At 42.9% G+C, this 25,415-nt stretch overlaps 1 protein-coding gene across 3 annotated transcripts in view; it reads right to left on the reverse strand.

Moving 5' to 3' along the window:
• Positions 1–10,599: 10,599 nt before the first annotated feature.
• LOC129364740 (guanine nucleotide exchange factor VAV3) overlaps positions 10,600–25,415 on the reverse strand; it is an 85,166-nt gene continuing 70,350 nt past the window's right edge. For 2 of the 3 annotated variants that reach the window (XM_055037581.1, XM_055037583.1), the window contains 8 exons: positions 25,171–25,236; positions 23,892–23,926; positions 23,107–23,223; positions 21,573–21,660; positions 21,209–21,338; positions 16,034–16,114; positions 14,629–14,780; positions 10,600–13,118 (listed from right to left, as the gene is read on the reverse strand). In XM_055037581.1, coding sequence (XP_054893556.1) covers positions 13,074–13,118; positions 14,629–14,780; positions 16,034–16,114; positions 21,209–21,338; positions 21,573–21,660; positions 23,107–23,223; positions 23,892–23,926; positions 25,171–25,236 — 714 coding nt within the window. In that variant the 3' untranslated portion in view covers positions 10,600–13,073. The remainder of the gene's footprint in view (positions 13,119–14,628; positions 14,781–16,033; positions 16,115–21,208; positions 21,339–21,572; positions 21,661–23,106; positions 23,224–23,891; positions 23,927–25,170; positions 25,237–25,415) is intronic. The other variant, XM_055037582.1, reaches the window with a different exon arrangement.

Below are 25,415 nucleotides of genomic sequence, written 5' to 3' on the forward strand. Positions count from 1 at the left end.
TTTAATGGATCCGACATCCTGGTCACTCCGGCGAGCCGCTGACCTTCAGCCCTCCCCGTTCAACACACCAGCGCCAGCTGCAGCAGTTCTGAAGTTTCCTCAGCAACAAAGGGAAAAAAAAAAAAAAAGAAACAAAAACTGGATTCCGGAGAATGAGCAGCGAAGCCCTTTCCCCTCCAGCCTGACAGTGTGTTAATTGCCTAATTTATAATCCCTGCTCATCAAAGTGAATTATTGTCGCGAGGCATACATCCACCACAAAAGGCCCCCGCTAAACTCCAGAATGATGTTAAACACGGTAATTAATTGAGTCTAATTTATTAGATCAGCATCGACGCGTGGTGCCGCTGGTGTTTCTGTGCTTCCGGAAGGTGAGTGGCGGCGGTCGGAGAGCCGAGCTGTCAACCTGGGTTTCAGATGAGGGGCCGGCGGTCTCCGCTCCACAACTTCGCAGGGCCCCAAACATCTTGTCTCGGTCGTTGCTGTAATTCATCAGGAAGCGAAAAGACAAAAAACAAAAACAAAAAAACTTTTTCCTGCTAATCGCTTCTTTTGTACTGAGAGCAGAAACTAATCTGGAAAAGGTTTTAGTGAGAGCTGAAATACACCTGTCAGGCATTTCCTGACACATTCCAACTTCCAGTTTGATCGACCAATTTGAAGTTTTGGCAACATGTGCATGCTTCTTTTGTCTTTGTTCGTTGTTTTTTTGTTTTCTTTTTTTGTTTGTTTAGTTTTTATAAAAAGAGAATGAGAAATAAAGTAGATGAGTGAAATGAAGTAGTTATAAAGAGTCAGTAAGATGTAAAATCAACTATTTATAATGTTATTCCCCTCATCATAAACATACCTGGACTTGTTCACGCATGTTTGAGAAAGTCTTCAATCTCCCTGCGGCAACCATTCAGCCGGGCTCCTGCAGACTAGCCAGCAGCAATTAGCAAACACCTGGTGGAACTGCGCATCAGCTGAGCTCGTTACGGGACCGACTTCTCAGTGTGTCGCTGGTGAAAATGTTGCTAAAGTGTTAATAGAGGAGCCATGTTGTGATGACGTCTTGAAGGAGTTTCAGAAGTGCAGGAGTTTCTTAAAGAGACAGGGGCGCAATTAGGAAATCTTTTTTTTTTTAGTAACAACTGACCATATTTACTTGATTGTGCTATAAAATGGCACTATATGCCTGCTAAATATATAATACCGCCCCTTCACATCCAAAAAAAATAGCAGAGAAATGGACAAATTTACACCTCATCGGGTTTGCTTCAAAAAATTTCCGTGAGGAACTGAAGCTTTTGGGTGAAGCAGGTGGGTCATATCTATTGTTTTATTATTTTTTTACCTTCTTTTTTTCTTTTGTTTATTTTTATGCATTTGTTCAGATCTGTGGAATAAAAAAATGAACACATATAAATCCCGACGCCATCAAATCAAAGCACATGATGAACGTGTTCATGCACTGCAATGGTCTGAGAGCCTCCAATTTTTATTTTAACATTAGCTTTTTCCTTATTTGACCGATCACCAATCGCAGCCAAATCGATCAGTTCCGATTGCCAGGACTGATTGGTGCATCTGCAGTTCCTTGTGCCGTTTTCACAATGTCGTCCTTTTCACTTTCTGTCTCCTTTGCATGGCGTGTAGTGCAAGGATTTTCTGTTCAGAGGTATATTTGATCATCTTTAGCACACACACATATGATACTGTATCGCTATCTTAAACAACCATCGTTTCAGTTACGAAACGCGCACGAGTCAGTGTGAGCGTTCCGATAAATATGCCGTCTCCTCTTTATTTAAGCGTCTTCACAGCACATTGAGTGTTCCGGTCTGCAGAGTCTCACAGTTTAATATACTCTCCCTGCTTTGTGTTGTTTTCAGCAGCAGAAGAAGACATCTATTTTCAGGGGACAAAACCCGGTGGTTAAATTCATTTGTACTGAAATTACGATACTTTATCATTCCTGCCTCTGGCCAAACCTAAAGCTCATCAGCAACGCGTGTTCTGAGACAGAGGTTGGTCAAGATTATTCCGAGTAAAGCTAAATGCTGGATCTGGTGAGGGCGTCACAACCTGGGGTGAAATAAAGGTTTCCTTCCTTCTTGAACTCGTTCACATTTTGTATTTTCCAAACATAACGTCTTCGTATCTCAGAGTTGTAAAGCGTGTTCTTAAAAGGTTTTGTTCATTTCATTTCATTGCGACACATTCAGTTCTAACAAAAACGCGCCGAGATGAAACGTGAAACAACAACGTAGGGAAGGTTCAAGGTTTATACCCCACATTGTGGATGAAGTGTGAAATACTTGGAAAGGGCCTTGTGGTTTCTCATATGCTAAATGGTTCGGACTTCCCTCTTTGTCAAGCGGATTGAACAGGCGTATCAACGATGGTGCCGTTAAACATGCAGAGAAGTTCCTGCTGTTGCTCTCGCTGGCTCATTTTCAAGGTTTGCAAAAGCACCGAAGTGAACTCAGCTTTAATATCAGTCATTGCACTTTGGCTTTTCACGCTGTGACGAGTCAAAACGTCTGCAGCCGAGGAAAGAAATGACGGAAATTACGTCGAGATTTTATCGAGTGATTAAACTCATTGTGTGGTTGAGTTCGTTTCATTTGGCAAACGTAAAAAAAAAAAAGACTGATTGTACTTAAACAGAATGTGAAGCGATGCATTAAAGATGAACCTGCAAAGCCCTCAGCCATTCTCTCTTCCAGCGGCTCAGGTACAGGATGCGTGCCGAATGGAGGTCAAAATGACCTCAACCCCCCTCCGCTCCGCTCCTTTGGGTTTTCTGTGGCATTAATTACAGGTCATCTGCCCTCACGTGGTTGGGAGGTGAATCCCGGATTCTGCTGTCGTCACTGTTTTATAGTGACATGAGAAGAATGAGTGTTATGCCTGAATACAAGCTTATTTTTATCATTTTCATTGATACCTAAAACCTGCAAATACTTGAGATCCCCTCCTTAATGTACCTCGGAGCCTTTTTTTAAATGCCTATTTTAATGTTTTGGACACCAAAAATACCTGAATACGCATTAATACCATGTTAGCGTCAGAAGCTAACCTCTACAGTCTTACTCCTCTCTCAGCCAATCAGCACCAAGCGAAACTATTGGTGCTCTTTGACAGGCCGCATTGCAAACAGCAACCAGTTGCGTGTCGTACAGAATTGCATTTGCATTTGAATTTCTTTAAAATTCATAAATGGACAAATATTCTGCAAATAATTTGGTTGATACTATTGATACCGTTTTTACTACTAAGAGACGGGTGTCAAATGTGTGACCAAACAACTAAGTCCGAAGAAAAGACCATCGGAGCCTTTTGGTCAGATTTGAACACGGATCCTATGCGACTTCTTGCAAACACAAAATTGAAAAAGGGCTGAGGCCAGAGGTGGACCCTCTAACAAGGTGAAGAGTCAAAAACAAACCAGGTTAGACGTAAGCCCCACATAATGCCAAACCAAGGTTAGGCATTACGTCCAATTAAACCACTAAATATTTAATGGGGCATTGCTAATTTTTCCTCATTACTCTGTATAAAAAATGGACCACAGTTATTTTTGTCCCATTATAATTCCTCATCATTCTGCGTTAAAAATGAAAGTTATCATTAAAATCAACTAATGACATCAAAAATAACACAACCTTGTTCTAGCTTAGTAATTCCAAGTAGCATTTGAAGAAATAAGTTGCTTTTTCTGCAAGTGTAGTAATTTCCCTCATTAATATTGAATTATTTTTGCTCCAGACTCCTGTTAGGTTCAGTTTATGTTTCTCTATAGAAAGAAACAGAAAAGAAATTCACTCTAAAACCTCAACTTACTGAATCATGGGTCCTTCTGACTTTTTTTTCTCTTTTTTTTTTAAAACCACTATATATCTGAACTTTAAGTATCTTAAAAACCATTTATTTCCCTGAGGGATTATCAGAAATGTGGAATTAGTAACAGGACAGAACCTCTGGTCTTGAATCCAGCTCTTTAACCCAAACGTCGGTGAGTAGCACCGCGGCGAATAAGTAAAACCATCGGGCCCCCGCCAACGCCGCCGCCGAGTAAATAGGGCAACAACGTAATCATTATCCATCACGCTGCAGATATAAAACTGTAATAAGGGACTGGGGTGACCTCAGGCGGAGCTGAAATTCCTCGCAGTGGCGGTGCGGCGCCCGTCGGTGGCGGTTCCAACATAACTGCTGACGCCACAACATTCCCGAGAATGACAAATGGGAGCTGAACACATCTGGAGGTGCTTCAGGGGACACTGGGGAATGGGCACATTGCGAGTGGCACGATTGCCAGTTGAGGTTAGGAGGGAAACAGAGAGGCAAAGCAAAGAGTGAGTTAGACTCAAAAGAGCCTAAAATAGAAGCTCTGCTGCCCTCATCTCCATCATCCCTCGCCCGCATGAGACGGGGGACGAGGCGGGGGACGAGTCGGGGTCTGCATACCAAGTATCCTCCAGAACCCCGGGAGCCGCTTCACGCCTGCTAACTCCACTCCACTCCACGTTGAGCTGCTGGAGTAAATACGGCGAACGCAGACTTGGACTCGTCATCAATAAATAATGTACATAAACTGGAAAGGTGACCTGCAGCCTGGACCTTTAAGTGTGGCAAATGCACGGCGATGGATCAATGGGGACAAAAAGAGATGAATCTATTCCCAGAAGTCCGGCCTGTTCTCCTCTAAAGGTGACAGACACTGCAGGCTTTTCCTGTTGTTGTTGTTGATGGGATCCTGCAGCTTCCTCAGTGAAGTGCACAATCCCCCAGAACGCACGCTGTCAACAAACCCGGCCTCAATTAGCAGCCAAGTGAGATGGAGTAAATCGTGGGGCTTTCACTCTGGAGACACGGATTTTAATTCAAGTTTGAGACTGTTCCTTCGTTGGTATTGTTACCAACCGTCTCTCCTTAAAAACAGAAATGATTTCTTTTCCCCCACAAAGTAAAAAGAAGAACAGAACAGTGTGTTACACCCGACCGGTTTGCACGAGTTGAACTGTGGGAGACATCTGATCGGCTTGTGATCAGTCTGACGTCCTACAGGCAGAAAAGTAGCAGCTGTTATCAATTATTTAGCCAATATTGTTATTCTTGCTCGTTTTGGTTTGTCACGCCAACAAGTTTATTGATAGATTCTTATTTCCTGAAACTCTCAGATTTGGTCGAGTTTCAAACTGCACAACTGTATATATATATATATATATAGATATATATATCTATAGATATATATATCTCTATATCTCTATATATATATATATATATATATAGATATATATATATAGATATATATATCTATATATATATATATATATATATATATATATAGATATATATATATAGATATATATCTCTATATCTCTATATATATATATATATATAGATATAGAGATATATATATATATCTATATATATATATATATATAGATATATATATCTATAGATATATATCTCTATATCTATATATATATATATATATATATATATAGAGATATATATATCTATAGATATATATATATATTATATATATACAAGGTTAGGCATTATATATATGCATCAACCTGCCTATATACATGAATAATATATACATATTTACACACACATACACAGTTCTGCACCCAGTGGTTAGTTTGTTTCTAACTTTACACACAAGCATATATATATATATATATATATATATATATATATATATATATATATATATATATATATATATATATATATATATATATATATATATATATTGGGTGATATTATAGTTATTATTATTGTTGTTTTTTGTTCGTTATACTTCTTTTCAGACTCACAAAAAAATAAAAAAATAAAAAATAAATACATCACAAGGATTTTAACCTTTCAAATCACCTTTGCTGGTGTTATAATGCCAGTCTGCTGTAATCAGGACACATTTCTTGTGACTGCGAAACCCGACCAGTGTTCAGAGTTTCCAACATCAAGAAGAAGCAGAAGAAGAAGTGAAATGTAACAGTTGTTCAGCTCAGCTCTGTTTAGCTTCGCTTCATTGAATCAGTGAGTTTTTACACTCACGAAAGGCAAAGAGGAAATTTAGAATCACTTCTGCTGTGCTGAAATATGACTGAAACACCTTTGACGTGCACATCTGCAGAGGGTAAAAAGGCTTTATCTCTAAATTTCTTTCTTTCTCTGTTTAAAAATTGTGCCCAGGTCGAGTCAGTGTTAGAGAGTGCCACTATAGTTTGCGTCCTCGGGGCTCCTTGGGGCCAGATCAGATTTACAGTGAGAGAAATCATGTTTTCTCGCTCTCTGTTTTATGTGTCTTTGCTGCCTCTGCAACGGAAGTGCAGGGAGACGTTTGGAAACTTTAGAACGCAAACAAATATAAAAAGTTCCAGAGTTTCAGAGCAGCCTGGACCTGAAGGTTGGCTTAATAGCGGACTGGCTTCTGTTTCCTGAAATACTCGACAAGTTAAGACATAAACTTTAAATAATGCACATCTGTCAAAGAATCATTGATTTAAAAAAAAAAAGTATTTTGTTAACACAGATATTTAACAGACGCAAAAATGGAAAATATCTACTGAATGAATTCAAGTTCTAATCAAGTTCTATGTTTCAGCAACGAGGCACTTCAAAGTGTTTTACATCATAAAAACATCAGAACAACAAATTATTAATTAACAAACATAACATTTTGTCGACAAGCATCATCAAAATAATCATTACGCAGCAAATATGTCGGTCAGCGTTTCATTTGTTACGGTTCAAAGGGAAAATCTAAACAATAATTAGATTTATGACTCACATATAGGCGTCAGATCCAGATCTGTTTCTCGTCGATCCTCATCATTGTGATTTTCTGCCATTCCTGCGTTTTCATTCAGTGCTGTGCTGCATTCGATTGCTTCTGTCTGTAGCTTCCACTCTTGTGTTTTTATGTGTGAACGAACAGCCTCTTGTGGAGGAAACGTGTGAAAACGCCAACTGTTACATTTTAAAGGAGATAATATCCTCATTCTGTCTTTAAGTCTCTTCGTCTCTTCAAGATCGGGAGGATGAGCTGAAGCAGCAGCAGAGTCAGGCCATCCTTCTGCAAATGACATTCTAGTGTTTTCAACCAAACTGCAGAATTAAGACTGGAGGCAAAAACATAAAGTAACTTGGTACTAAAAAGCTTTGTGGCGAAAACATAAGCAAAGCTCTGTCCCGCACTGACGTGCTCCAAGCATCTTTTCAAGGCTTGTCTGGGTTTGGAGCTGCGTGGTAGAGTTGTACATCATCATTAGTTAGATGGCAACTAATCTAACTCGCCATTCTGAACAGGATGGATCCCAAATTCAGTTCTGCTTATTCGTTTGTCCATTCAGGAGGGTCAGTTGTGTTAGATACAATATGCTTCTGTCTATTGGTCACAAATATTAACATAGTTTCTGAATTTCTGGCACATGCATGCATCTGATGTCAACAGCTCATTATTTTTAGTTGACTTCATTGAGGGAGCTTGTTAAAAAAAACAACAACACAAGATTAGGTCACAGGTGTAATACATGTACAAACTCCTGCTTTTCCATTATCTCTACTCTTGCACCGCGTTATCCAAGGTGAGCTCACACCTCGGGATTTATGTGCAGCAGAAACTGAATGTAAGTCCTGCCAGCGTTAGCGCTGCGCGAGGCACAAAGAGGCTCGTGTTCAGCGCCGCGAGCGTCAGTGCGTCTGGACTCGCGCGGCTCCAGGACTTCTCGCAACAAACACCTCAAAGTGCTTTTTCTGTCCAACCCCACGTGTTAAGCACCGCAAATGTGCTGTGGGACGCGAACGCCAGAGCGAGCCAGTTTAAATAGAGCGTCTCTTAACTGCTCTCTGTCCATCTGCTGGCTGTGTGTGTCGACGGAGGCTTCGCGCTGCAGCCTCTATTTTATTGCCTGTGTGTGTGAATGAAAAGGAAGGCTTTGGCAGAAAAAGCTCATTTGAAGAAAAATAAACATATAAATGCGGAAGCAAAAGCTGACTTTTTGCCTCCTCCTTGCCAGACGGTGTGAATCCGTCGACTTTTGTTTCGCCTGAACGGACGGCGTGAATTAACAGACACACGTTCGCTTGAATTAATGCGGCGCGTCTCTGCCAAACGTTTGTGCAGCAAAGGTTTTAGAAAAGTTTTGCTGCTTTTTCTGCTTAAAATCTTTGATTTCAGTAAAGTGGGCTGGTTGACCTTTTGACCTTTGAACATTTCATTAACATCTTCAAAGCCAAAGCAACGCAAACGGAAATTTTTGCCGCAGAAACTGAGTCAAGTCGATAGGCACCCATTTTTCTTGATTTGCAGCAGAGTGAGAGGGAGTCTGCGGAGAGGCCAGCGTGCGGCACTGAGCGCTAGCTCATCTATTCTTTAGTTTTTTTTCTCCTTTACGATGAAAATCGCGAGCGGGCTCCGCAGGCACAACCCCGCTGTCTCCGGAAAAACAGGGAGAAAAAAAGCGCCGCTTGATGTTCACGCACAGCGGCTGCTCCGTCTCCCGGGTGGCCAGCAGGAAACGGACAGGAATAAACCCGGCCGGCGAAAACACAAACCGGCAGAGGTGATGACGGATGGAGCGCCGAGCCGAAAGGAGCCGAAACCTGACCGGTTTTACAGCGGATTCAGGAAAAAAAAGAAAGTGTCAAGAGAGCTATATATGACCTCAATACCGCCTTACTGACTGATTTTTTAAAATCAATTTTGTTCATTTATTTTATACTTGTTTTCAAGGCCTATGAACTGCATTTTGCTGAAAGGTTTAGGAAGTCCCAGGTTTCTCACTGACCTCCAGAAAATCCAATATGGCCGCCTTGCATAAAACTCAATGATAACTGCTACAAAGACAGGTGAACTGCACACACACTGCTCTTTAGTTGCTGTTTGGGAGACATCCGTTTTCAGCGTGGTGATCTGAGTTCCTGTTTTCTTGCCATTTCGGGCCTTCATCCGCCAGAACAGACACAGGACGATCCTTAATCTGCCCATCCATCCCTGTAGGGTCGCAGGCCGAGAGGTTGCTGGTACGGTCATAGTCCAGTTGTCTTGTTAAAAAGATTAAGGTCCTTGCTTGCTTTGAGGGCAAGTCTGACGTCTGCAGTACGAAATACATCAGCTGTAAGACAGTTGGTCTGTGACCATTAAGAACCTGCAACAGTATGTTGCACGTTGCTGCAACCGAGGCGAGGCGAGTTGAGGCTCACCTGGTGGGCTTTGGGAACAGCACCCTTCTTTATGACAGATGTTTCTTAGAGGATTTTTATTTATTTAAAATAGAGAGGGAATTTTCTATTGACTGCATTTGCTGGTCCTCTAAAGGAAGATTCTGTTCAGTAAATGTCGTCAACGTGTTTAAAATTGACTCCCATTTTCTAAAGAGGCAAATCATTACAAAATAAAAGCATGCATTAGTATTTCTGGAAGCAATTGTCTATTTGGAAAACAAAAGACTTGCGTGCCTGCTCTTCTATAAATAGCTTAAAAGAGTAACTTTTCTAAAACTCCTATGGTGATTTCCAGGCTCCCTTCACAGTTTTCAAGAAAATGAAACACTTTTAATGACCTCATCGTGACAGAAAAACATTGGGATGACTTGCAGCGGCGTCTACAAGCAAGGCCTTCTCGCCCAGCATCTTGGATGTGCGCTTTACGTGCCGACCACTAAACCCGTTGGAACGTTTCCCAAGTTGGCTGCGGCTGAACGTGGAGCATCAGCATCACATTAAACTATAGATTAAGAATGAAATGTCTAGTTCACACCTGTTGAAGCTGAAGTCTAAGTACAGAGAATATTTTTGTATGTTCTTACTATATTTTGTTGAACGCAATTAAAAACTACGTTTTTCCCCCGTGAGCCGTCTGTACATTTTCAACATACCACAACTAATTTATACACACCGTTTCATAGAATCCACAGCAAAGAAGAAAACCGATGCATCAAGACGTTAGAAGAAGCAGTGTATATCTTTATTCCGCTCTATGTACATCATTTACAGTATGATACAGCATTAATACAGGGTTCTGCTACACAGTCAGGATTGCACCGTTTTAGAGTCAGGCCTCAGTGGTTGGGTACCGTGGTTATGAGAGACAGCAGATACAGCATACATCTTTGGCTTTACTGGCATAACAAAACACACACACGCACACACACACGCACACACACGACACATCTGAATGGCAACGTCCATCCCGACGGACCTGCAGGTGAAAGAAATCACAGGAGTCCACACGGTCGCTCTGAAGTCCCTTCTGCACATGCAGAGATCATCTCCCGACAATTGGCATAAAGTTCATATGAGGTCAAATTAAAACCGGTCAACGCTTTGCGCGGAGAAATATCTCCGCGAGAGACTGGACGAGAGACTGGACGAGAGACGGGAGGGGGAAACGGAGACAGAGAGGTGACACGGAGAGACGGAGGCGGGAGCCGACGGAGAGATGAATGCGGCGGGGCCGCCGAGGTGAGGAGATGGTGTAATGATTAGATCACAGATACCCTTGAGCCTCCTACCAATCCCTCCTGCATGCCAAAAAGAAAAGAAAAAAAAAGAGAAGAGGAAGAGGAAGGCCTGCAGCTTTAAATTGCCTGCAGCTTTAAATTGCCCTGCTGTCAGAGGTCAACTAGGCCGAGGAAGAGGAGGAGGAAGAGCTGGAGTGGATTACTGGAGTCTGTGATCAGAGAACCGGCTCCGTTTTTTATTTTGACTTTTTTAAAAGGAAGGTGTGATCTATGTACATGAGGAAGGTCTCCAGTAGTTTTCCTGGCGATATTACTAGAGGAAGATTTCCAGGTTTAATAATCAACATAGCAGAAATTCATAAATTAAATTTTAAGCCAAAACAGAACTATGATTTACTGAGAAACCTTCTATCTTTTATTTATTTTTTGCCTCTACAGTTTCCTCCTCCTCCTAATCAAATGATGTCATCTCCAGAGTTGTGTTTAGTATGCTTCCATCTGGTGGTCACTTGTTGAAATTGTTGATTTGAAACCCATTAAAAAAAGAAGGACTCATTAATGCGACTCGTTCTTGACAGAGAGAAAAAAAAAAAGAAAAGAAAAGAAAACATGATAAAAGCGGCGAGTGTCAGACTTGGCAGGGTGTAACTCATGACTTACACACGTAATGGACCCATTACGTCCACAAGACAGTCACAATGGAAACCATTAACCGACACCACGGCACAATGCGGGTTGACGTCGACACAATGAAGATGTGACAGTGGGGTGGAGGGAGGGGGGTTGGGCGGGAGGCGAGGAGTGAAGGAACCGCCTCGGGGCTGATTTTCAAATGTGACAGCTGCCTTGATCTCGGTTAAATTTCAATCTGAGCTCCAAAACTTCATCTTCAAACGTACTTTCCTACGTCTACACGTTCAGCCTCTGGTGTGGTGGGCCGTTACAGAGGCAGAGCGCAAAGATCCAAATATGTCAGGGAAAGATGCACTAAAAACAATACCAATAAAATTTTTAAAAATCAATAAGTTTGACCGGCTCGTGATTGGTCATTCGTGGAAAAACATCCACACCCATTGAACTACTCCACATGTAAAGTTCAACATAAAACTCTAAAGCAGGATTTCCACGCATCCTTAAAAAGTCTTGCTGGTAAGACTTTTTGAAATTAAGGCCTTAAAATGTTTTAAACTTTTTGGAAAAAAATGTAAGTTGGCAATAAAATAAAACTATTTTTTAAAAAGGTGTATTGTATGCAGTTGATTTTTTTGTCTGACTTTTCAGTTTGAGTCGCCCTGAGACGTCTTCATTGGGTTCTGAGTCCAGGCGGTTGAGGCTACCGCTAACTAGCTGCTAATTTGCCTCAGCTAGCCAGCTAGCTTTCTTTTGTGTCTATTGGGTTGGAGAGTAAATTTGTTGCCAACATCCATCTTTGCCACCAGCTCACTTCTGACACAATGCTACATTCATTCTGTGCAAAAAAAAAAAGTTAGATATTATCACTATATAAAATATGAATAATAGAATATACCACTAATATATAATGTAGAAATATGTTATTTTTTTTTACATTTTTGTCAAGATAAAGGACTTAAATTTAAAACTTGGTCTTCAAAAGTCTTTCATGTGAGTTAGTGGAACCAACTCAAGATAAGGACCTGCAATTTTATTGAGGGATTTCAGAGTAAATGGGGAAAAAAAAGTTTATAACTTTGTTTGCGACGTCTCAAAAATGTGGAGAAGTTCAAGAGGTGTGAACACCTTTGGCAGCCAGCGGACAGCGAGTCAGCCGTCGCCCCTGGCGAGGTCGAAGTTGAAGAAACCATTCGTAGGCGCGGCCCTACCAGGCGGCTCGGCTGCCTCCTGCGGACGGGCCGCTAATGTCCTGTTGACAGAAGCCGCCCTCGATAGGAGCAGGTGGATCGTTCACGGCCGGGACGCCGAACAACACGAGAGGCCCGGCTCGCCGATAAAGCGTGAAGAAAATGGGATCGATCGCCGGCAGCGGTGTGGTGACTCTATCCAACACCGTGGCCGCCACCGCCCACCTCCGCTCGCGCCCCGCCGTTCCTGCAGCTCTCTGCTCGACGACGCCGCGATCGCAGTCTGAAGGAGGGAGGAGTGCGCGAATGAATCCGAGTCGTCAATAACGGCCCGCGTTTGTAGAGCGAACACATGAGCAAGGTCATAACTGGCTGGAATCCATCTAGAGTGAAATAAAAGCCAAACCAGAAAATAAAATAAAAAAGCAAAACCTCACATAGAGGGACTCATTAGAGAGCCTGTAGTTGATGGCGTCCGAGTCTTTGCTTGTGGGAGGAGGGAGCTGAGGCGGGCGGATGGCGGCAGGCTGGTGGGGAAGAAACCAAGTGACGGATGAACAGTTGGAGAGAGGGAACATGAGCCGAGCTCGTTTCCCCTCGACGGTCAGGCTGTTCTGCCACGCCGCGCACAAATGATGGGGCTTGTTTGCGTCCGCAGCTCACTGTAGCCTTTTCTGAGCCGAAGGCCGCTGGGGCGGTTTGAGGCAGTCATGTAGGAGAGTCGAGCGGCCGCGCCGCTCAGTCTTCTCTTTCTCTCTTTTCCCAATCCAGCTCGTCGGTCGGATCACTCCTCGCCCTCCTCCACGTACGTAGACGGAAACCAACCGACCTGAGGGAGGAAGGGAGGAGAATAAATGACGGATCGAGAGCCCTCGTCCTTTCATTCAGCTTTTAACACGAGCCAACAGGCTGATAACCGTCACCTCCTCGCCGGAAGTTTTGAATTAAAACTCGAACCCGGCAGTGGAGAGGTGAAGCTGCTTAAGCTGCAGATAAATCAGAACCGCAAAAAAAATCCAAAGATCAAAAGTCGATTTTGCGGAGCAAGATTAGCAATGCAGCCACTGACAAAGATACGGAATATCATTCTGAAAATTGCTTTCCTGCGCCGGCACCAAGATGACAAGCTACAATTTCATTCTGAGATCTTGTCATTTCTTCTCTCTTTGCTCGCTGTGAAACTCGCGGCCTGCTTCCTTTGCGGCTGCATTAGCTAAATAGGCAACATGGTTATTTCATGAATACTGCTTTTTTCTAAAAATGACTCAGAAAATACTGTACATGCAGTTGCTTCCAAAAGTATTCATCTTTCTCGCATTTTATATGTCACGACTGTAAACTCACATGCATTTTACAGAAATGTTCTTTGACACGTCGATTCATGAAAATCAACAATGAGTTCAAATACTTCAGTTTTGGAAGAATGCACCTTACGTATTGCGTTAACTCTTCAAAAGTCTGATATGATCAACTATAAGATCTTTAAAGAAAAAAAAAGCAATTTATGACTTCTTGTTTAAAAGCTCAATATATCTATATTCTATGAGCAGATGCTTCACAAGTATAAACTATTGCATTTACTGCCTTAGTAGTGTGAAAATTATTACAGGTCATATTCGGCACTATAAAAGAAAGGAAGATTTCAGAAGGGCACTCTTTTGTTCAGAAGAAAAAGGGCAGGTGCTTTAGCACCACCTAGTGTCCATCTGTGCCTACGGTTGACATTATTGAGTAAAAACAGCTAATTATCAACATGTTGTTTTTATCGCATTTTGATCTATCTTCTAATTTACAGAAAAGCTTCTAAAACAGAGAGATGCATCTGTTTGTCGCAGCGAGTTACACCAGCTGGTTTCTCTTTAGGTTCCCTTCTCTGTAAACACTCGACATCTGGCTGAGCGGAGGATTGAAATGCAAACACAGCAACACTTCTAGTCTCTCCGAGCTGAAATACTGGGAGAGAGTCGGCACACGTTCTGCGTTGTGACCCCGACGTCTCTCGGTAACGTGTGTGTGGAGCTCTGCCGGGATCGGCTCTTATGGATTTGCGCGTAAACAACGACACACTAAAGAATGAGCCGTGGAAAGTGGACGGGATTGCTTTCCGGGTCTTCGCAGAGTAAAATATTCACCAAATATTTTCTCAAAACAATACCAGAGTAAAGAGTTCATTAACAGGGAGCTCTACGGAGAACTTTATAAACATTTAAACTTCACTAAGGAATCCAATTTAAAGCCACAGTGTTTGCATTTGGGGCTGGATCCAGAAAATGATGCTGCTCCCGCAATCCAACTTTCTCCTCTGATTTGTCAATCAGCGATGCCGGGGCGACACTCACCCGGCCGTTGACCTCGCCCCGCCACCAGCCGTTGGCTCCGGACTTGGTGTAGATCCTCACCACGTCGCCCTCCTGCAACGACAGCTCCCGGGTGTCTCTGGAGCTGAAGTCGTACCGCGCGATGGCCACACCGATCACTTTGGGCGTCAGCACTAGGGGCAAAAAAAAAAAAGAAAAAGAAAAGAAATAAATAACACACGTCAGCACAAACGTGCCAACTTTTCCACAATAGGTATGAACAAACACGTACAGACAGGCTGACTGATGGAGACGCAAAAGTGATTTAAGAAAAACTTTTTTCCCCTTTAAGGCGGAAGAACATCTCAAGAACATAGATGGAACAATCCAAGTACATTTGTGAATAAAAGAGCTAATCGAATTATGCCACAACTTTTGACACAATTAATGAACAGAAGCATTCCTATGATTTATAATAAAAAAAACAAAAGCTGCCAAATGGCAGAACAAGCTTTAGGTGATCAGACACATTTATTTAGGATTACTTTTAGCACAATGTTGCGTTTTGCCATTTTTACGTTTCTACTAATATTTCATTTTTATCTCTGAATCAACGGACAGCACTTTGCTGCAGTACTTACTGTTGTGCAGAAAATATGACTGACTAAATAAACACATTTGATCAGTATTTAGTTCTTTACAATAATCTGTTTCTAGATACACACTTGAAAACCTCCTTTAGAAAACACTAATTAGTTTTCACAGATGAAGACCAGCTCCAGTGTTTTGACGTACGCGTGTATCAGTGTGTGTGAGAGAAGGGGAATGAATGTTGAGGAGAAAACAGCGCAGGTGGAGCTAGTTACCAAAGCTCCATCCCACCCTGCCGCCTCTCCTCTGGTCCAGACCGCCCGGCCGCTCTGCCCGGGATAAGCTGACAGGTTGAAATGGAATGTCAGACTTCTACAACCTGGCCGTAGGGATGGAATATCTAATATAGTGAAGCTCTGTGAACTTGGACACTTCCACCTTTTCTTTGACGGACGGACCCACAGGCGCACACACACACACACACACACACTCATGCACACACACACAGCTACATAAAACCTAAAAAAAAAAATCAAATAAATAAATAAAATGTCTCACATGCCAGGTCTTTTTCCTTTTTTTCCCTAAAAGCAATATGAAGTGCAAAAACAAAACACATGAACCTCACATACTGTACATGCAGTAGTCAAATGAACACGTAGGACGACGGGCGTGCGCGCACGACGATGAGAGAGTCGAAGCGGTGCAACGGGGGAGCCCACATGAAAGGGTGCAAAAGCCGAGGTTCGCGCGAAGGCGCCGGGCTGCGGGACGGCATGCTAAGCAGCCTCTGGCGGCATTGAGAGGAGCAGAGGAGAGAGAGAGAGAGAGAAATGGAGTGAAGCTGTACCTGTACCTGACCAGAAGGGAGCAGAGGAAGGAGGCACAAAGCTGTAGCCGGCAGGAGTTACGAGAGAGAGGCCGCAGAGCAATGGAGCTATGGCGGGGCGGGGCCAGGCAGGAGGTGGGGAGGGGTCGGGGGTCGCAGAGATGCAGGGGACAGGGGGGCGGGGGGAAGTGAAGGGGTGGCAGAAAGAAAGAGAAGCAAAGGAGATAAATGAAACATGTTTTCAAAACACTCCAAACCTGGATTTTTCTAGCTCAATGCATGTTTGGTAGAAACTAGTGCATGTCCTTCCACAGTATTTACTCTCTTTTTACCCCATGCACAGACTTTAGCCAATCATCGACTGTTCAACTCAAATATTGGGAACCCGAATGCTTAATGTTGTGCTGTTCTGTAAGTGTGCTTGTGATTTCTCATCATTTTGCCTGATTTCAGCCCTTAAGACCACAAGCGGAGTGAAGTCAGACTGTCCAGAACCAGAAGATGTCCAGAAGGTGTTATAACTGAAAACCTTAAGGAAACATAATGGAGGTAGGTTTAGTCCCCAAATACACGGATCCAGAACATTGGGGGCTGAAGGGGTAAAATGAAGTTCAAAGGCTGATCCCCGCTGAGCTCTTGTTGCTGCAGTTCATCCTGCTTTTATACCCGATTTATTGTACAATGCCCAGCAATCTGTGGGCCCGCTTCTCTTTTAAAGGTCACGAGAACCACTGTTAGACTATAATCTTTTTTGAAATGCCACAGGATTACAAAATATCGGACTTAGACCTGGAAGACTGTTAAAAATGTTCAATCGGAACAATTTTGAGTCAAAGATATGCACCCGAAGATAGAAGCACCTGTATAAGCTGCTCCTATCTTCATCAGGAGCAGCATTTCTTATTTAAAGCAAATAATTTTAACGGATTTGTGATTAAAGTACTACACAACTTGCTTTTTCACTTAGAGTAACTTTAAGACAGTTACAGACAAACTCATTAAATATGATTTCCATTGACAGAGAGTAGTGTCTTTCTTCAACAACTTTATTGCCTTTCTGCATCATGGATTAGGCTGGGATGTCAACATAATAATTACAAATTATTATTACTATTATTTTACGTACAAAAGTCCTGAGCCAGAACTTTTGCATTGTATTTCTGGGACTGTATTGTATATGTGAATCTGACGCACAAGCGACATCTGCTTCTCTTGACCCACTCTGGGTTGATTTTTCCTTCGAAAGACGAACCGATGAGATGCTGGAAAAGACTATTGTTGTCTGAAAGTTGTTCAGAAAGTTAGATGGCCAATTGCTGAAGTTATTGAAGACTAAAATACAGTCTCAAAACAAAAAACAAAAAAAGTAGCAGCAGAACAGAAATCTCCCCTGCTAATGTCAGCGTCCACAGAGGTTACATAAAACATCAGGTGTTCAAACACTTGAAGGCTAAATGGGTATAAAAGAACTTTGACCTAATCCGATGGCTCTATGACCTCAAAATGTAAATTAAAAGCAGATAATGCCTTTGCTGTTGAGATCATTTGTCTATTGATTCGATGCTTTAGCAGCAAAACAAAAACATCAGACTTCTGGTCAGTAGGTCTTGTAGAGTTTTTAGTAACCATGAGGTCCACCGCCCCCCCACAATCCCCTGGAAGCTCCGCCCCTGTACCTGGCGAAAGCCTGTACAGCCAAAGTGGTGAGCTTTAATTCCCACTGCGGCGGATAAATGGCCCAACTCAGTGAAAAATGCTCCACTCTGAACAATGCAATAGGCGAGTTAACCGGCCGGAGTTATTGATATGCTGTGAGGAGAGCATGGCTTTTTAAAATGAATTCTAATCAAGGCGCTTAGAGACAGCTTAGCAAGAGCTGATGGTTTCAGGGTGCGAGCGATATGAAGAGGGATCACACAGCCGCCGAGACGCCAGCTGAATTTCACATGCTTTATTTTTGAGCAATCTGATTTGTGAGACTGCTGAGATTCAGCACGCACGCACACACACACACACACACACACACACACACACACACACACACACACACACACACACACACACACACACAGCATGACAGAAAGACAGAGGGAAAGTGAGGATGAGTGGAAGAATCCAATCATGAGCAGAGTGCCCACACAGACTGCGAGCAGAAGCCGCTCCATGGCGTCCTGTTTGTTTATGTTCGGAGTTAACGCTGACGGTGTCGCGTTATCAATCAGCCGTCACTCGCCGAAAGCCGTCCAAAGAGCGCCGGAGAAAGCGCGAGCGTTAATTAGGAAGTACTCCAGCGGCGCTCTGGGAGCGACGGCAATCAGAAGCAGGAGTCATTTAAATGTGAAAGAGAGGAAATGAATTCTGCGCTCCAGGAGTGGAGAGGGGGTGGCGAGCGGGGGGGAGACTTCGGCGGAACAAAACAAAACAAATTTGGACCGGAGCGGCCTCGACTTGAAAGCTCGAAAGCCGAGACTGAACCGCGGGAACGGAGAAGCCCAGCAGCCGCGCGCAATCTGCTCGCGTTTCCGACGCGCCCCTGAAGGCGCCCGGCGGCGCGCGGGCTTCAGATGGACTCTCATTTGCCGCTCGTTGTGACGTCAGACTTGTCATTACCCACTCACGGGCAGCTCACACGAGGCGTTTTATGGCGCTTCTCAGCGGGCTTCCGTGAGGCAAGCCGCTTCCTGTTCGTCGGTTAACTGGGAGCAATTCCTCCCTTTCTCCAACCCAGAAACATCCATCCAAACATCCAAGCTCATGAGACGGAAAAGAAAAGCAACTGAAACATAGAAGCCTCCCGAAAACGTCGCCACAAGAACCTCCTTTTTATTACCTATAATCACTCCTGACGTGAAAGTCTGAGAATGCCTCCAAACATGATCTCATTAAAATGCTGCGTTCAAGCTCACACACACACAACACCAGCTACACCTGTTAACTTCCGCATCAGCGACGGTGTCTCCTTTCATTCGGCTCGGATAAATAAAAGCTGGATGCTCGGAGAGAATCGGGGTTAGCCGCAGTAATGACACAGACGCAGGGTTGCGGCGGCGGCTGAATGCGTAAATAATCAACAGCGTTTGATTACTGACGTTGCGCGTTGGCGCAGCTTGAACCGTGTGAAGTGCTCGCGTTTTGTTCCGAGGTGATGCTGGGCTCGTTCGCGGAAGGAACAAGCGTTTCTGTCTTTGTGAAGATGGAAAGGGGAAAAAAAGCAAATCCACCTCCTTAAATCATCAGCTCAGCCGCTGACAGACGGAACACAACAACCTTCAGTGATGCTGGCAGTCTCTGGGCTGCTTGATGGAGTAAAACTGTTTGTGGAAACATCTGATGGTTCATGAACTTTACACCCTGCCCCTGTCAGTGCTTTACACAGAGTGATGCAAAAAAATATCCAGGAGCTCAGAGCTTATTCCCATTGTGTTACTTTGCCACATTCAAGCAGTTCACTGTACTTTAATGGGATTTTATGCCAGGGATCAGCAGAAAGCGGTGAATGATTCAGCTATGCCAGTGGTGTAGTGGATCGTTAGGACTAAAATTATATTCGAAAGAACCAGTGGCGTCCACTGGTGCTCAGCTCACTTTAGTTGGATGCCGTTAAAAATCCAGTGAGCCCACTAAGGGGTGAAAGTTTTACGGTGCATTCCCAGCAGCCATGTTTAGTCCAGTTTAATTGGACTCTGGTTCGTTTGTTTCGAAAGTCCAGTTTGCTTGAAGAGAACTCTGGTGCACTTCGAATGCATATATGAATGCAGAGGAACTCCAAAAGTCACTGTAGCCCAGGGCATTCTGGGTAAATATAATTCCCCTTGTGCAAGACATAGATGTGGAGAAAATGGTTTGGTCTTTTGCTTAAGACAAAAGAGAAATCTTACAATTGCTAATGTCTGATGCCACTGCATTTTGTGAAGAAGTTATGCTCAGTGTCTTCTGTGGTTTTCTTGTCTCCTTCAGTGGTTCCTGGTTGTAGTGCCCCCACAGGCACTGGGGTGAACAGGTGTTTCAATTAGTTTGGATCACTTGAAACGGTGTGACAGCGAACCGCAGCAGCTGAAAATGTAGCAAACTGTTGCAATTGAACAGGGACTGCTGCACTTTCAGATGTGAAAACATCTGTAATTTATGGCTGTCTAAAGCTGGGATATATAAACATACAGCACTCTATACTGTGTTGGTGTATCACATCAAATACTAATAAAATACAATGAAATCTGTGGCTGTAATGTGACAAAAAGTGAAAAAGTTCCACTACAAAGCACCATCAAGACATTCTCCCAATCCAAAGACTAAACAATGTGATAGATTTAAGTACTTGCACGTATCAAATGACATAACGTTGGATTAGATATTTACACTTCAAGACTGGTTATGAATGTTAATTTATTGAGATTATCCTGGTCCCATGAAACTCTAATTGATTTGATCTTCAGTAATCAGCCAGGGAGCGTTATCAAATCCAATACCATGCTCAGGGAATTCTCCCGCCGCCGTCTGACAGCGATTCAAAACCGATTAGCATCACAGGAGGCTGAGCTGCCGGGAACAGCGAATCGCCGCGCAGCTCTTAAGAAGCCGCCAAGGCGTTCCCATCTGAATTAAGGCAGTGCTATCCGGAGACAACCTATCGCGTGGGTAAGTGTTTTAACTTCTTTTTTTTCTTTTTTTCCTCCTTCGTCACCTGGCTTCGGTGCAAGGCGATTAAAGGTATCGGTGTTTATTCTTTCTCACAAGAAAATATATGGGTCTAAACATAACAGGGTCTGTCACAGTTTCAATGAGATAAAGCATCAAATGTCACAATAATGAGTGAAATAATGTTTGTTTGGTTTTTTTATTTGTAATTTTCTAATCATAAGTTAAGAAGACAAACCTATACATGAACAACATTTTTTAGGCATGTCAGGGCCAGGCGTCATTCAGTTGTGCATCATACCAACGACAAACTAAAGAAAATATTATTCTTGCAGCATAAAACGCTTAGAGTTGTGGTTTATATTCAAGCGAAGCAGCAGTCATCGGTCTCTTTTCATGTTAGCATTTACATCAGCCATAGCCGTGTAGCAACTGGCTACATTTAAACCAGTGATGCTAGTTTGTAGCAACTTGTCATACCCTTCATTTTAACGTCATGATACTGTGAAACGGTGGTTAGCATACTGTAGAGAGCATCACACTGGATCATTTGTGTGCTGTACTCACTGTTGCTGCCCGATCGGTTGAAGCGGTGCACAGCCGCGTTCTCCGGTTCCCGGTAGGGGAACTGCAGGGTGGTGTCCAGACTCTTAAAGCCTTCTCTCAGAGAGTGGTGTTTGTAGTACTCGATCAGCTCCTTTACGCAGAAGAAGCACACGGTCGCGTTTACATCAATGTAAACAGACGTAATTTACCTTTTTTTTTGTTTTTATAGAAAACAAAAAAAATGTCACTTTCCACATCTCTAATTAGAGCCATCTTAGTGCAGATTGTTGGACTAAAACCAGTCATTGACACTTCATTACATGAACAGCATGGTAACGTTAATAAGGAAAAGAAAAAGGAAAGTGAACGGAAAGAAAAGACTCACTAATATGCTCCTGAACTTCTTGTTCTCTGCAATGTAGTAGCAGCCCTCCTTGGTCAGGATCTTTATGTGCTTCACGTCGTTGTTGTACCTGTGGGCCATTGAATAAGTTATGAGTGTAATTTCCCTCTCTGATCACCGCCATCGATCGGCGGCCGGCCTCTGGCCCCTCGCGGAGAGGCCGGGCCATCCCTCTAACGCGCCGGGGTCCCAGAAGTTTGTGACACTGTGAGAATGATGGGTGTTGGGTAAATGCTTCCCCAAGTCGCATGTTTCTGTTTGCATTAACAGTCTGGCGGAATAGAAAGCGTTGTGCGCAAATAAAGGACATCGGTCATCCACTGTTTTGCTCTGTAAGCTGCAATGTTGACGGTTTGACTTTGTCCCGCAATTTTGTTGAAAAATCCAGGTGATTATATCGGTGGACTGTATTGGAGGTGTTCCACCACGTACTGTACTCTGTTCTCTTTCATAAACAGCCTAATGAACTGGGCTGACGTCCAGCGTCTTGTAAACTCAGATTGACTCGCATGCGGTCTCAAAAGGGAACAAGATCGGATACTCAGCAACCATAACCCTCGACGACGACGTTGTGCATTGCAGCTGCGAAAACAGAACCAAAGTTCTACCAGAAACAACCGGCTACAACCTCAAACTTCAGTTTCTTCACCGCTTCCTGTAAGCCAATGAAAAAACACGCATCCACATTCAGGCAATAATAGCAGTTAAAGTCTGTTCATCTGACCAAATGGCATTTAACATGTGTGACACTTTCAAGCGGTTTTTGGTGGAGGTGTTAATAGGTTCCTGTATGATGCTTTTATGGTGCTAAAATATGCTTTTCAAATAAACCTGACCCTTTGCGATATTGCACACGCTGATATTACAATGGCAATAAATCCAATTATAAAGTGACAAGACTAGAAGCTTTAGTTCAACAAATCAAATGTGAACTAATTTTGCACAAGTGGTGCAGATCAGCACACTGAACAAGATTCATAGCTGGAACTGCACCAGAAGGTGGATCGACGAAGCTCTAAAGACTGAGGTTTTAAGATAAAATGAGACGAGAACGTCAGTACGCTCATAATTTAAAACCAAAGAGTCTGTTTCTGTGGCTCTTACGTCGAGCCATGACGATTACGTTTGAGCCGAGCGAGGTGTCGACATGCTGCTCTGTGGTTAACCGCAGGCTCGGCCTCGAGAGCGGCGATCGCCACATCGTCCTTCGGACAAGGTGCAAATTAGTCTGTCAAGTTCTGCGGCGTGGATGAAAGCTGCAGCTGGTCAATGCTGTGGTTTGGCTAAATAAAAATCACAGTGCAGCCACGGGGATGCAGAAAACCTGTCAACTAACAGCGGGTAAAAGAAAAAAAGAAGACAATAATTGTCTCGGTCTTTGGAAAGACAGGTTGGCTAATCTGAACATCAGCAGCGTTCCGGTTAACTCAGTGAAACGCAACAGAGACTAAACAGCAACAAACTCAAGCAAATCTCCAGTTCATGTGGAATGTTTTAAGTATGAATTGATTCTTACTTGATGCTGATGGCGTACTCCGTGAACTCTTTGCTGCGATGGCGGACCAGATAGGTGCTGTTGACCCTGTTGATGAGTTCTGCTTCTGCCTGAAATCTCTCTATTGGACCTGCAAACCTGCAGCAGTAAAACAGAAAAAGAGACTTTACTCATTTACCTTTGGCTTTCACCAGTCATTATCTAACATTCAATGCCTCGTAAAAGCATTCCTATCAGGTTTACGTATTTATATTTTGTCATGTTGCAACGGCAAGCTGGTGTTGGTTATTCAGGATTTACGTACCAGCTTTGCACAATATGTGATTGGCAAAATAGCTGAAGCTTAGTCAGACTGAAAGTCGGGGGGAAAAGTCCAACTAGAAGTTGTAACTGTGTTTTGAAGTCATAATTACAAGAACAAGAGTCATAATTTTATATTTGTAGGTCATCACTATGAGTTTTCAAGTCATAATTAGGAGAATAAACATCAGAATTATTAGATTTAAAGTTATAAATACAAGAAAAATCGTAGTTATAAGTTGAAGCCCATTGCAAGTCTTTAAGCCATAAATAAATAAAAATGAACCGATTTTTACCTAAACCATTAAATTGTGGCATTAACTGTGTTTTTGTGTTGTAAACTAATTCTTCCATGAAAAATAGCTGTCCTGTCTACAGAGTCTCCCACCCACAATGCAAATGCTACACTTTTCAGACTTTTACTTGAAAGAAAAAAAAAAGGCTCTACTTCATTACAATCCATAATGTAAAACCTTCCTAAAATGTGCACAAGTTTATGAACTCACCATAGCTGTGAGGAGTAATCGACAGGCTTCGGTACCTGCAGCAAGAGGGGAAAAAGCAGAGACGTGAGTCTGTGGCAGGTCAACACACACACACACGCACGCACGCACACCTACACACACACCCCTTTGGTCCCATAAAACAACATAACTTCACGTCAATTTTGTTTTCACGTTGACATGGTGCTGTTCCACAAGTAAAACTGCCCAATGCGCTCCTTAATCTTTATGACGACGAGATACGGCGATAAGCCTGTTATCTGCAGCGGGCCTCATGTTTCTGGTGCAGCCTGAACTTCAGCTAATGGAAAGTAACAGTCCGTCTGTGGCATACGCAAAACAAGCAACTGCAAAGAAAGATGTAAATCTGAGATCAGTGAATATTTACAGGAAGCGGCGTGTTTTCTGCTGAGAGTTCATGCTGAATCGAATCTAAAATTGTGCTTCTAAAAGGTGGAAAATATATATATTCTGCAGAAACCTTGGTTTTTACAGCAATGTGAAAAAATTAAGATACTTCTCACACACGTGTTTGTTTATTAAGAAATATTCACAAATTGATGTCTACTCTTATGTTCTTTTTTTGTCTTCTGGAACTTAATCAACTTTGTTTAATTCATTAAACAAAGAAGAACTTTGTAGCTGCACAAATTGCACAAAAGCTAAACTTGTGCAGTCTCTCTCTTTCATGGTTCCAGAAGCAAAAGCCTATTGTAAGCTTCATAGTAGCATGTCACAATAAGAAATTATGCTGGCCAAGAAATCGTCCCAGAAATTATTGCAATAAACGATAATATTGTTGTTATGAGACTATTTCCAAGGAATACATTGATAATGGCACAATAAAGCAAGTTTTCCCTCTCAAAAGGCCAATAAGCTTAAAATGTGTCCCAAACACTCCACACTGGAACTAGAAGACATTTTAAATATCCAAAATAAAACAATAAACAAAACCAAAAATAAGATGGATTATGATGTCTCTCTAAACAAAGTTTCCCTTCAAAGAAATGGAGCGCCGCAATTTAAACTATCCTTTTAATTCATCATTAGATGATGAATTACCTGTTACGATAATTACTTATCGTGACAGGACTTGTCGACACTTGTAGGGTTTCCCAACTGCTTCACATAACTGTATTTCATCACATGCACGTAAAACATGCCAATCGTCCTTGAAACAGAAAAACCCGACGGCCGTCCCTCCCAGCAATCCCTCGTGTCTCCAGACTGCGGCCCGCTGTGTGAATCGCTGCTGGCAGGACAGGAAGTAAAAGCTGCTTACACACGGACACGGCCGCACGGCGTCGCTGGGGAAGAAGCCGGCCTCTTTCGTCGACAGGATCCGGCCCTGAAAGCACGCAGAGATAATTGTGTTACGTACATCTGGCAGGATTGTGCCTCCATAACTCAAGAACAATTAGGCGGCAGAGCGAATGTACAGCAGCGGTAAGATGTTGCTGAAATTACTCCTGACAGGAAAGAGGAAGAAAATGAGGTTTCTGTTATTATTTTTTTTTTTTTAAATTC

The sequence above is a fragment of the Poeciliopsis prolifica genome, unplaced genomic scaffold (assembly GCF_027474105.1).
Source record: "Poeciliopsis prolifica strain line A6 unplaced genomic scaffold, Auburn_PproV2 SCAFFOLD012, whole genome shotgun sequence".
NCBI lineage: Eukaryota > Metazoa > Chordata > Actinopteri > Cyprinodontiformes > Poeciliidae > Poeciliopsis > Poeciliopsis prolifica.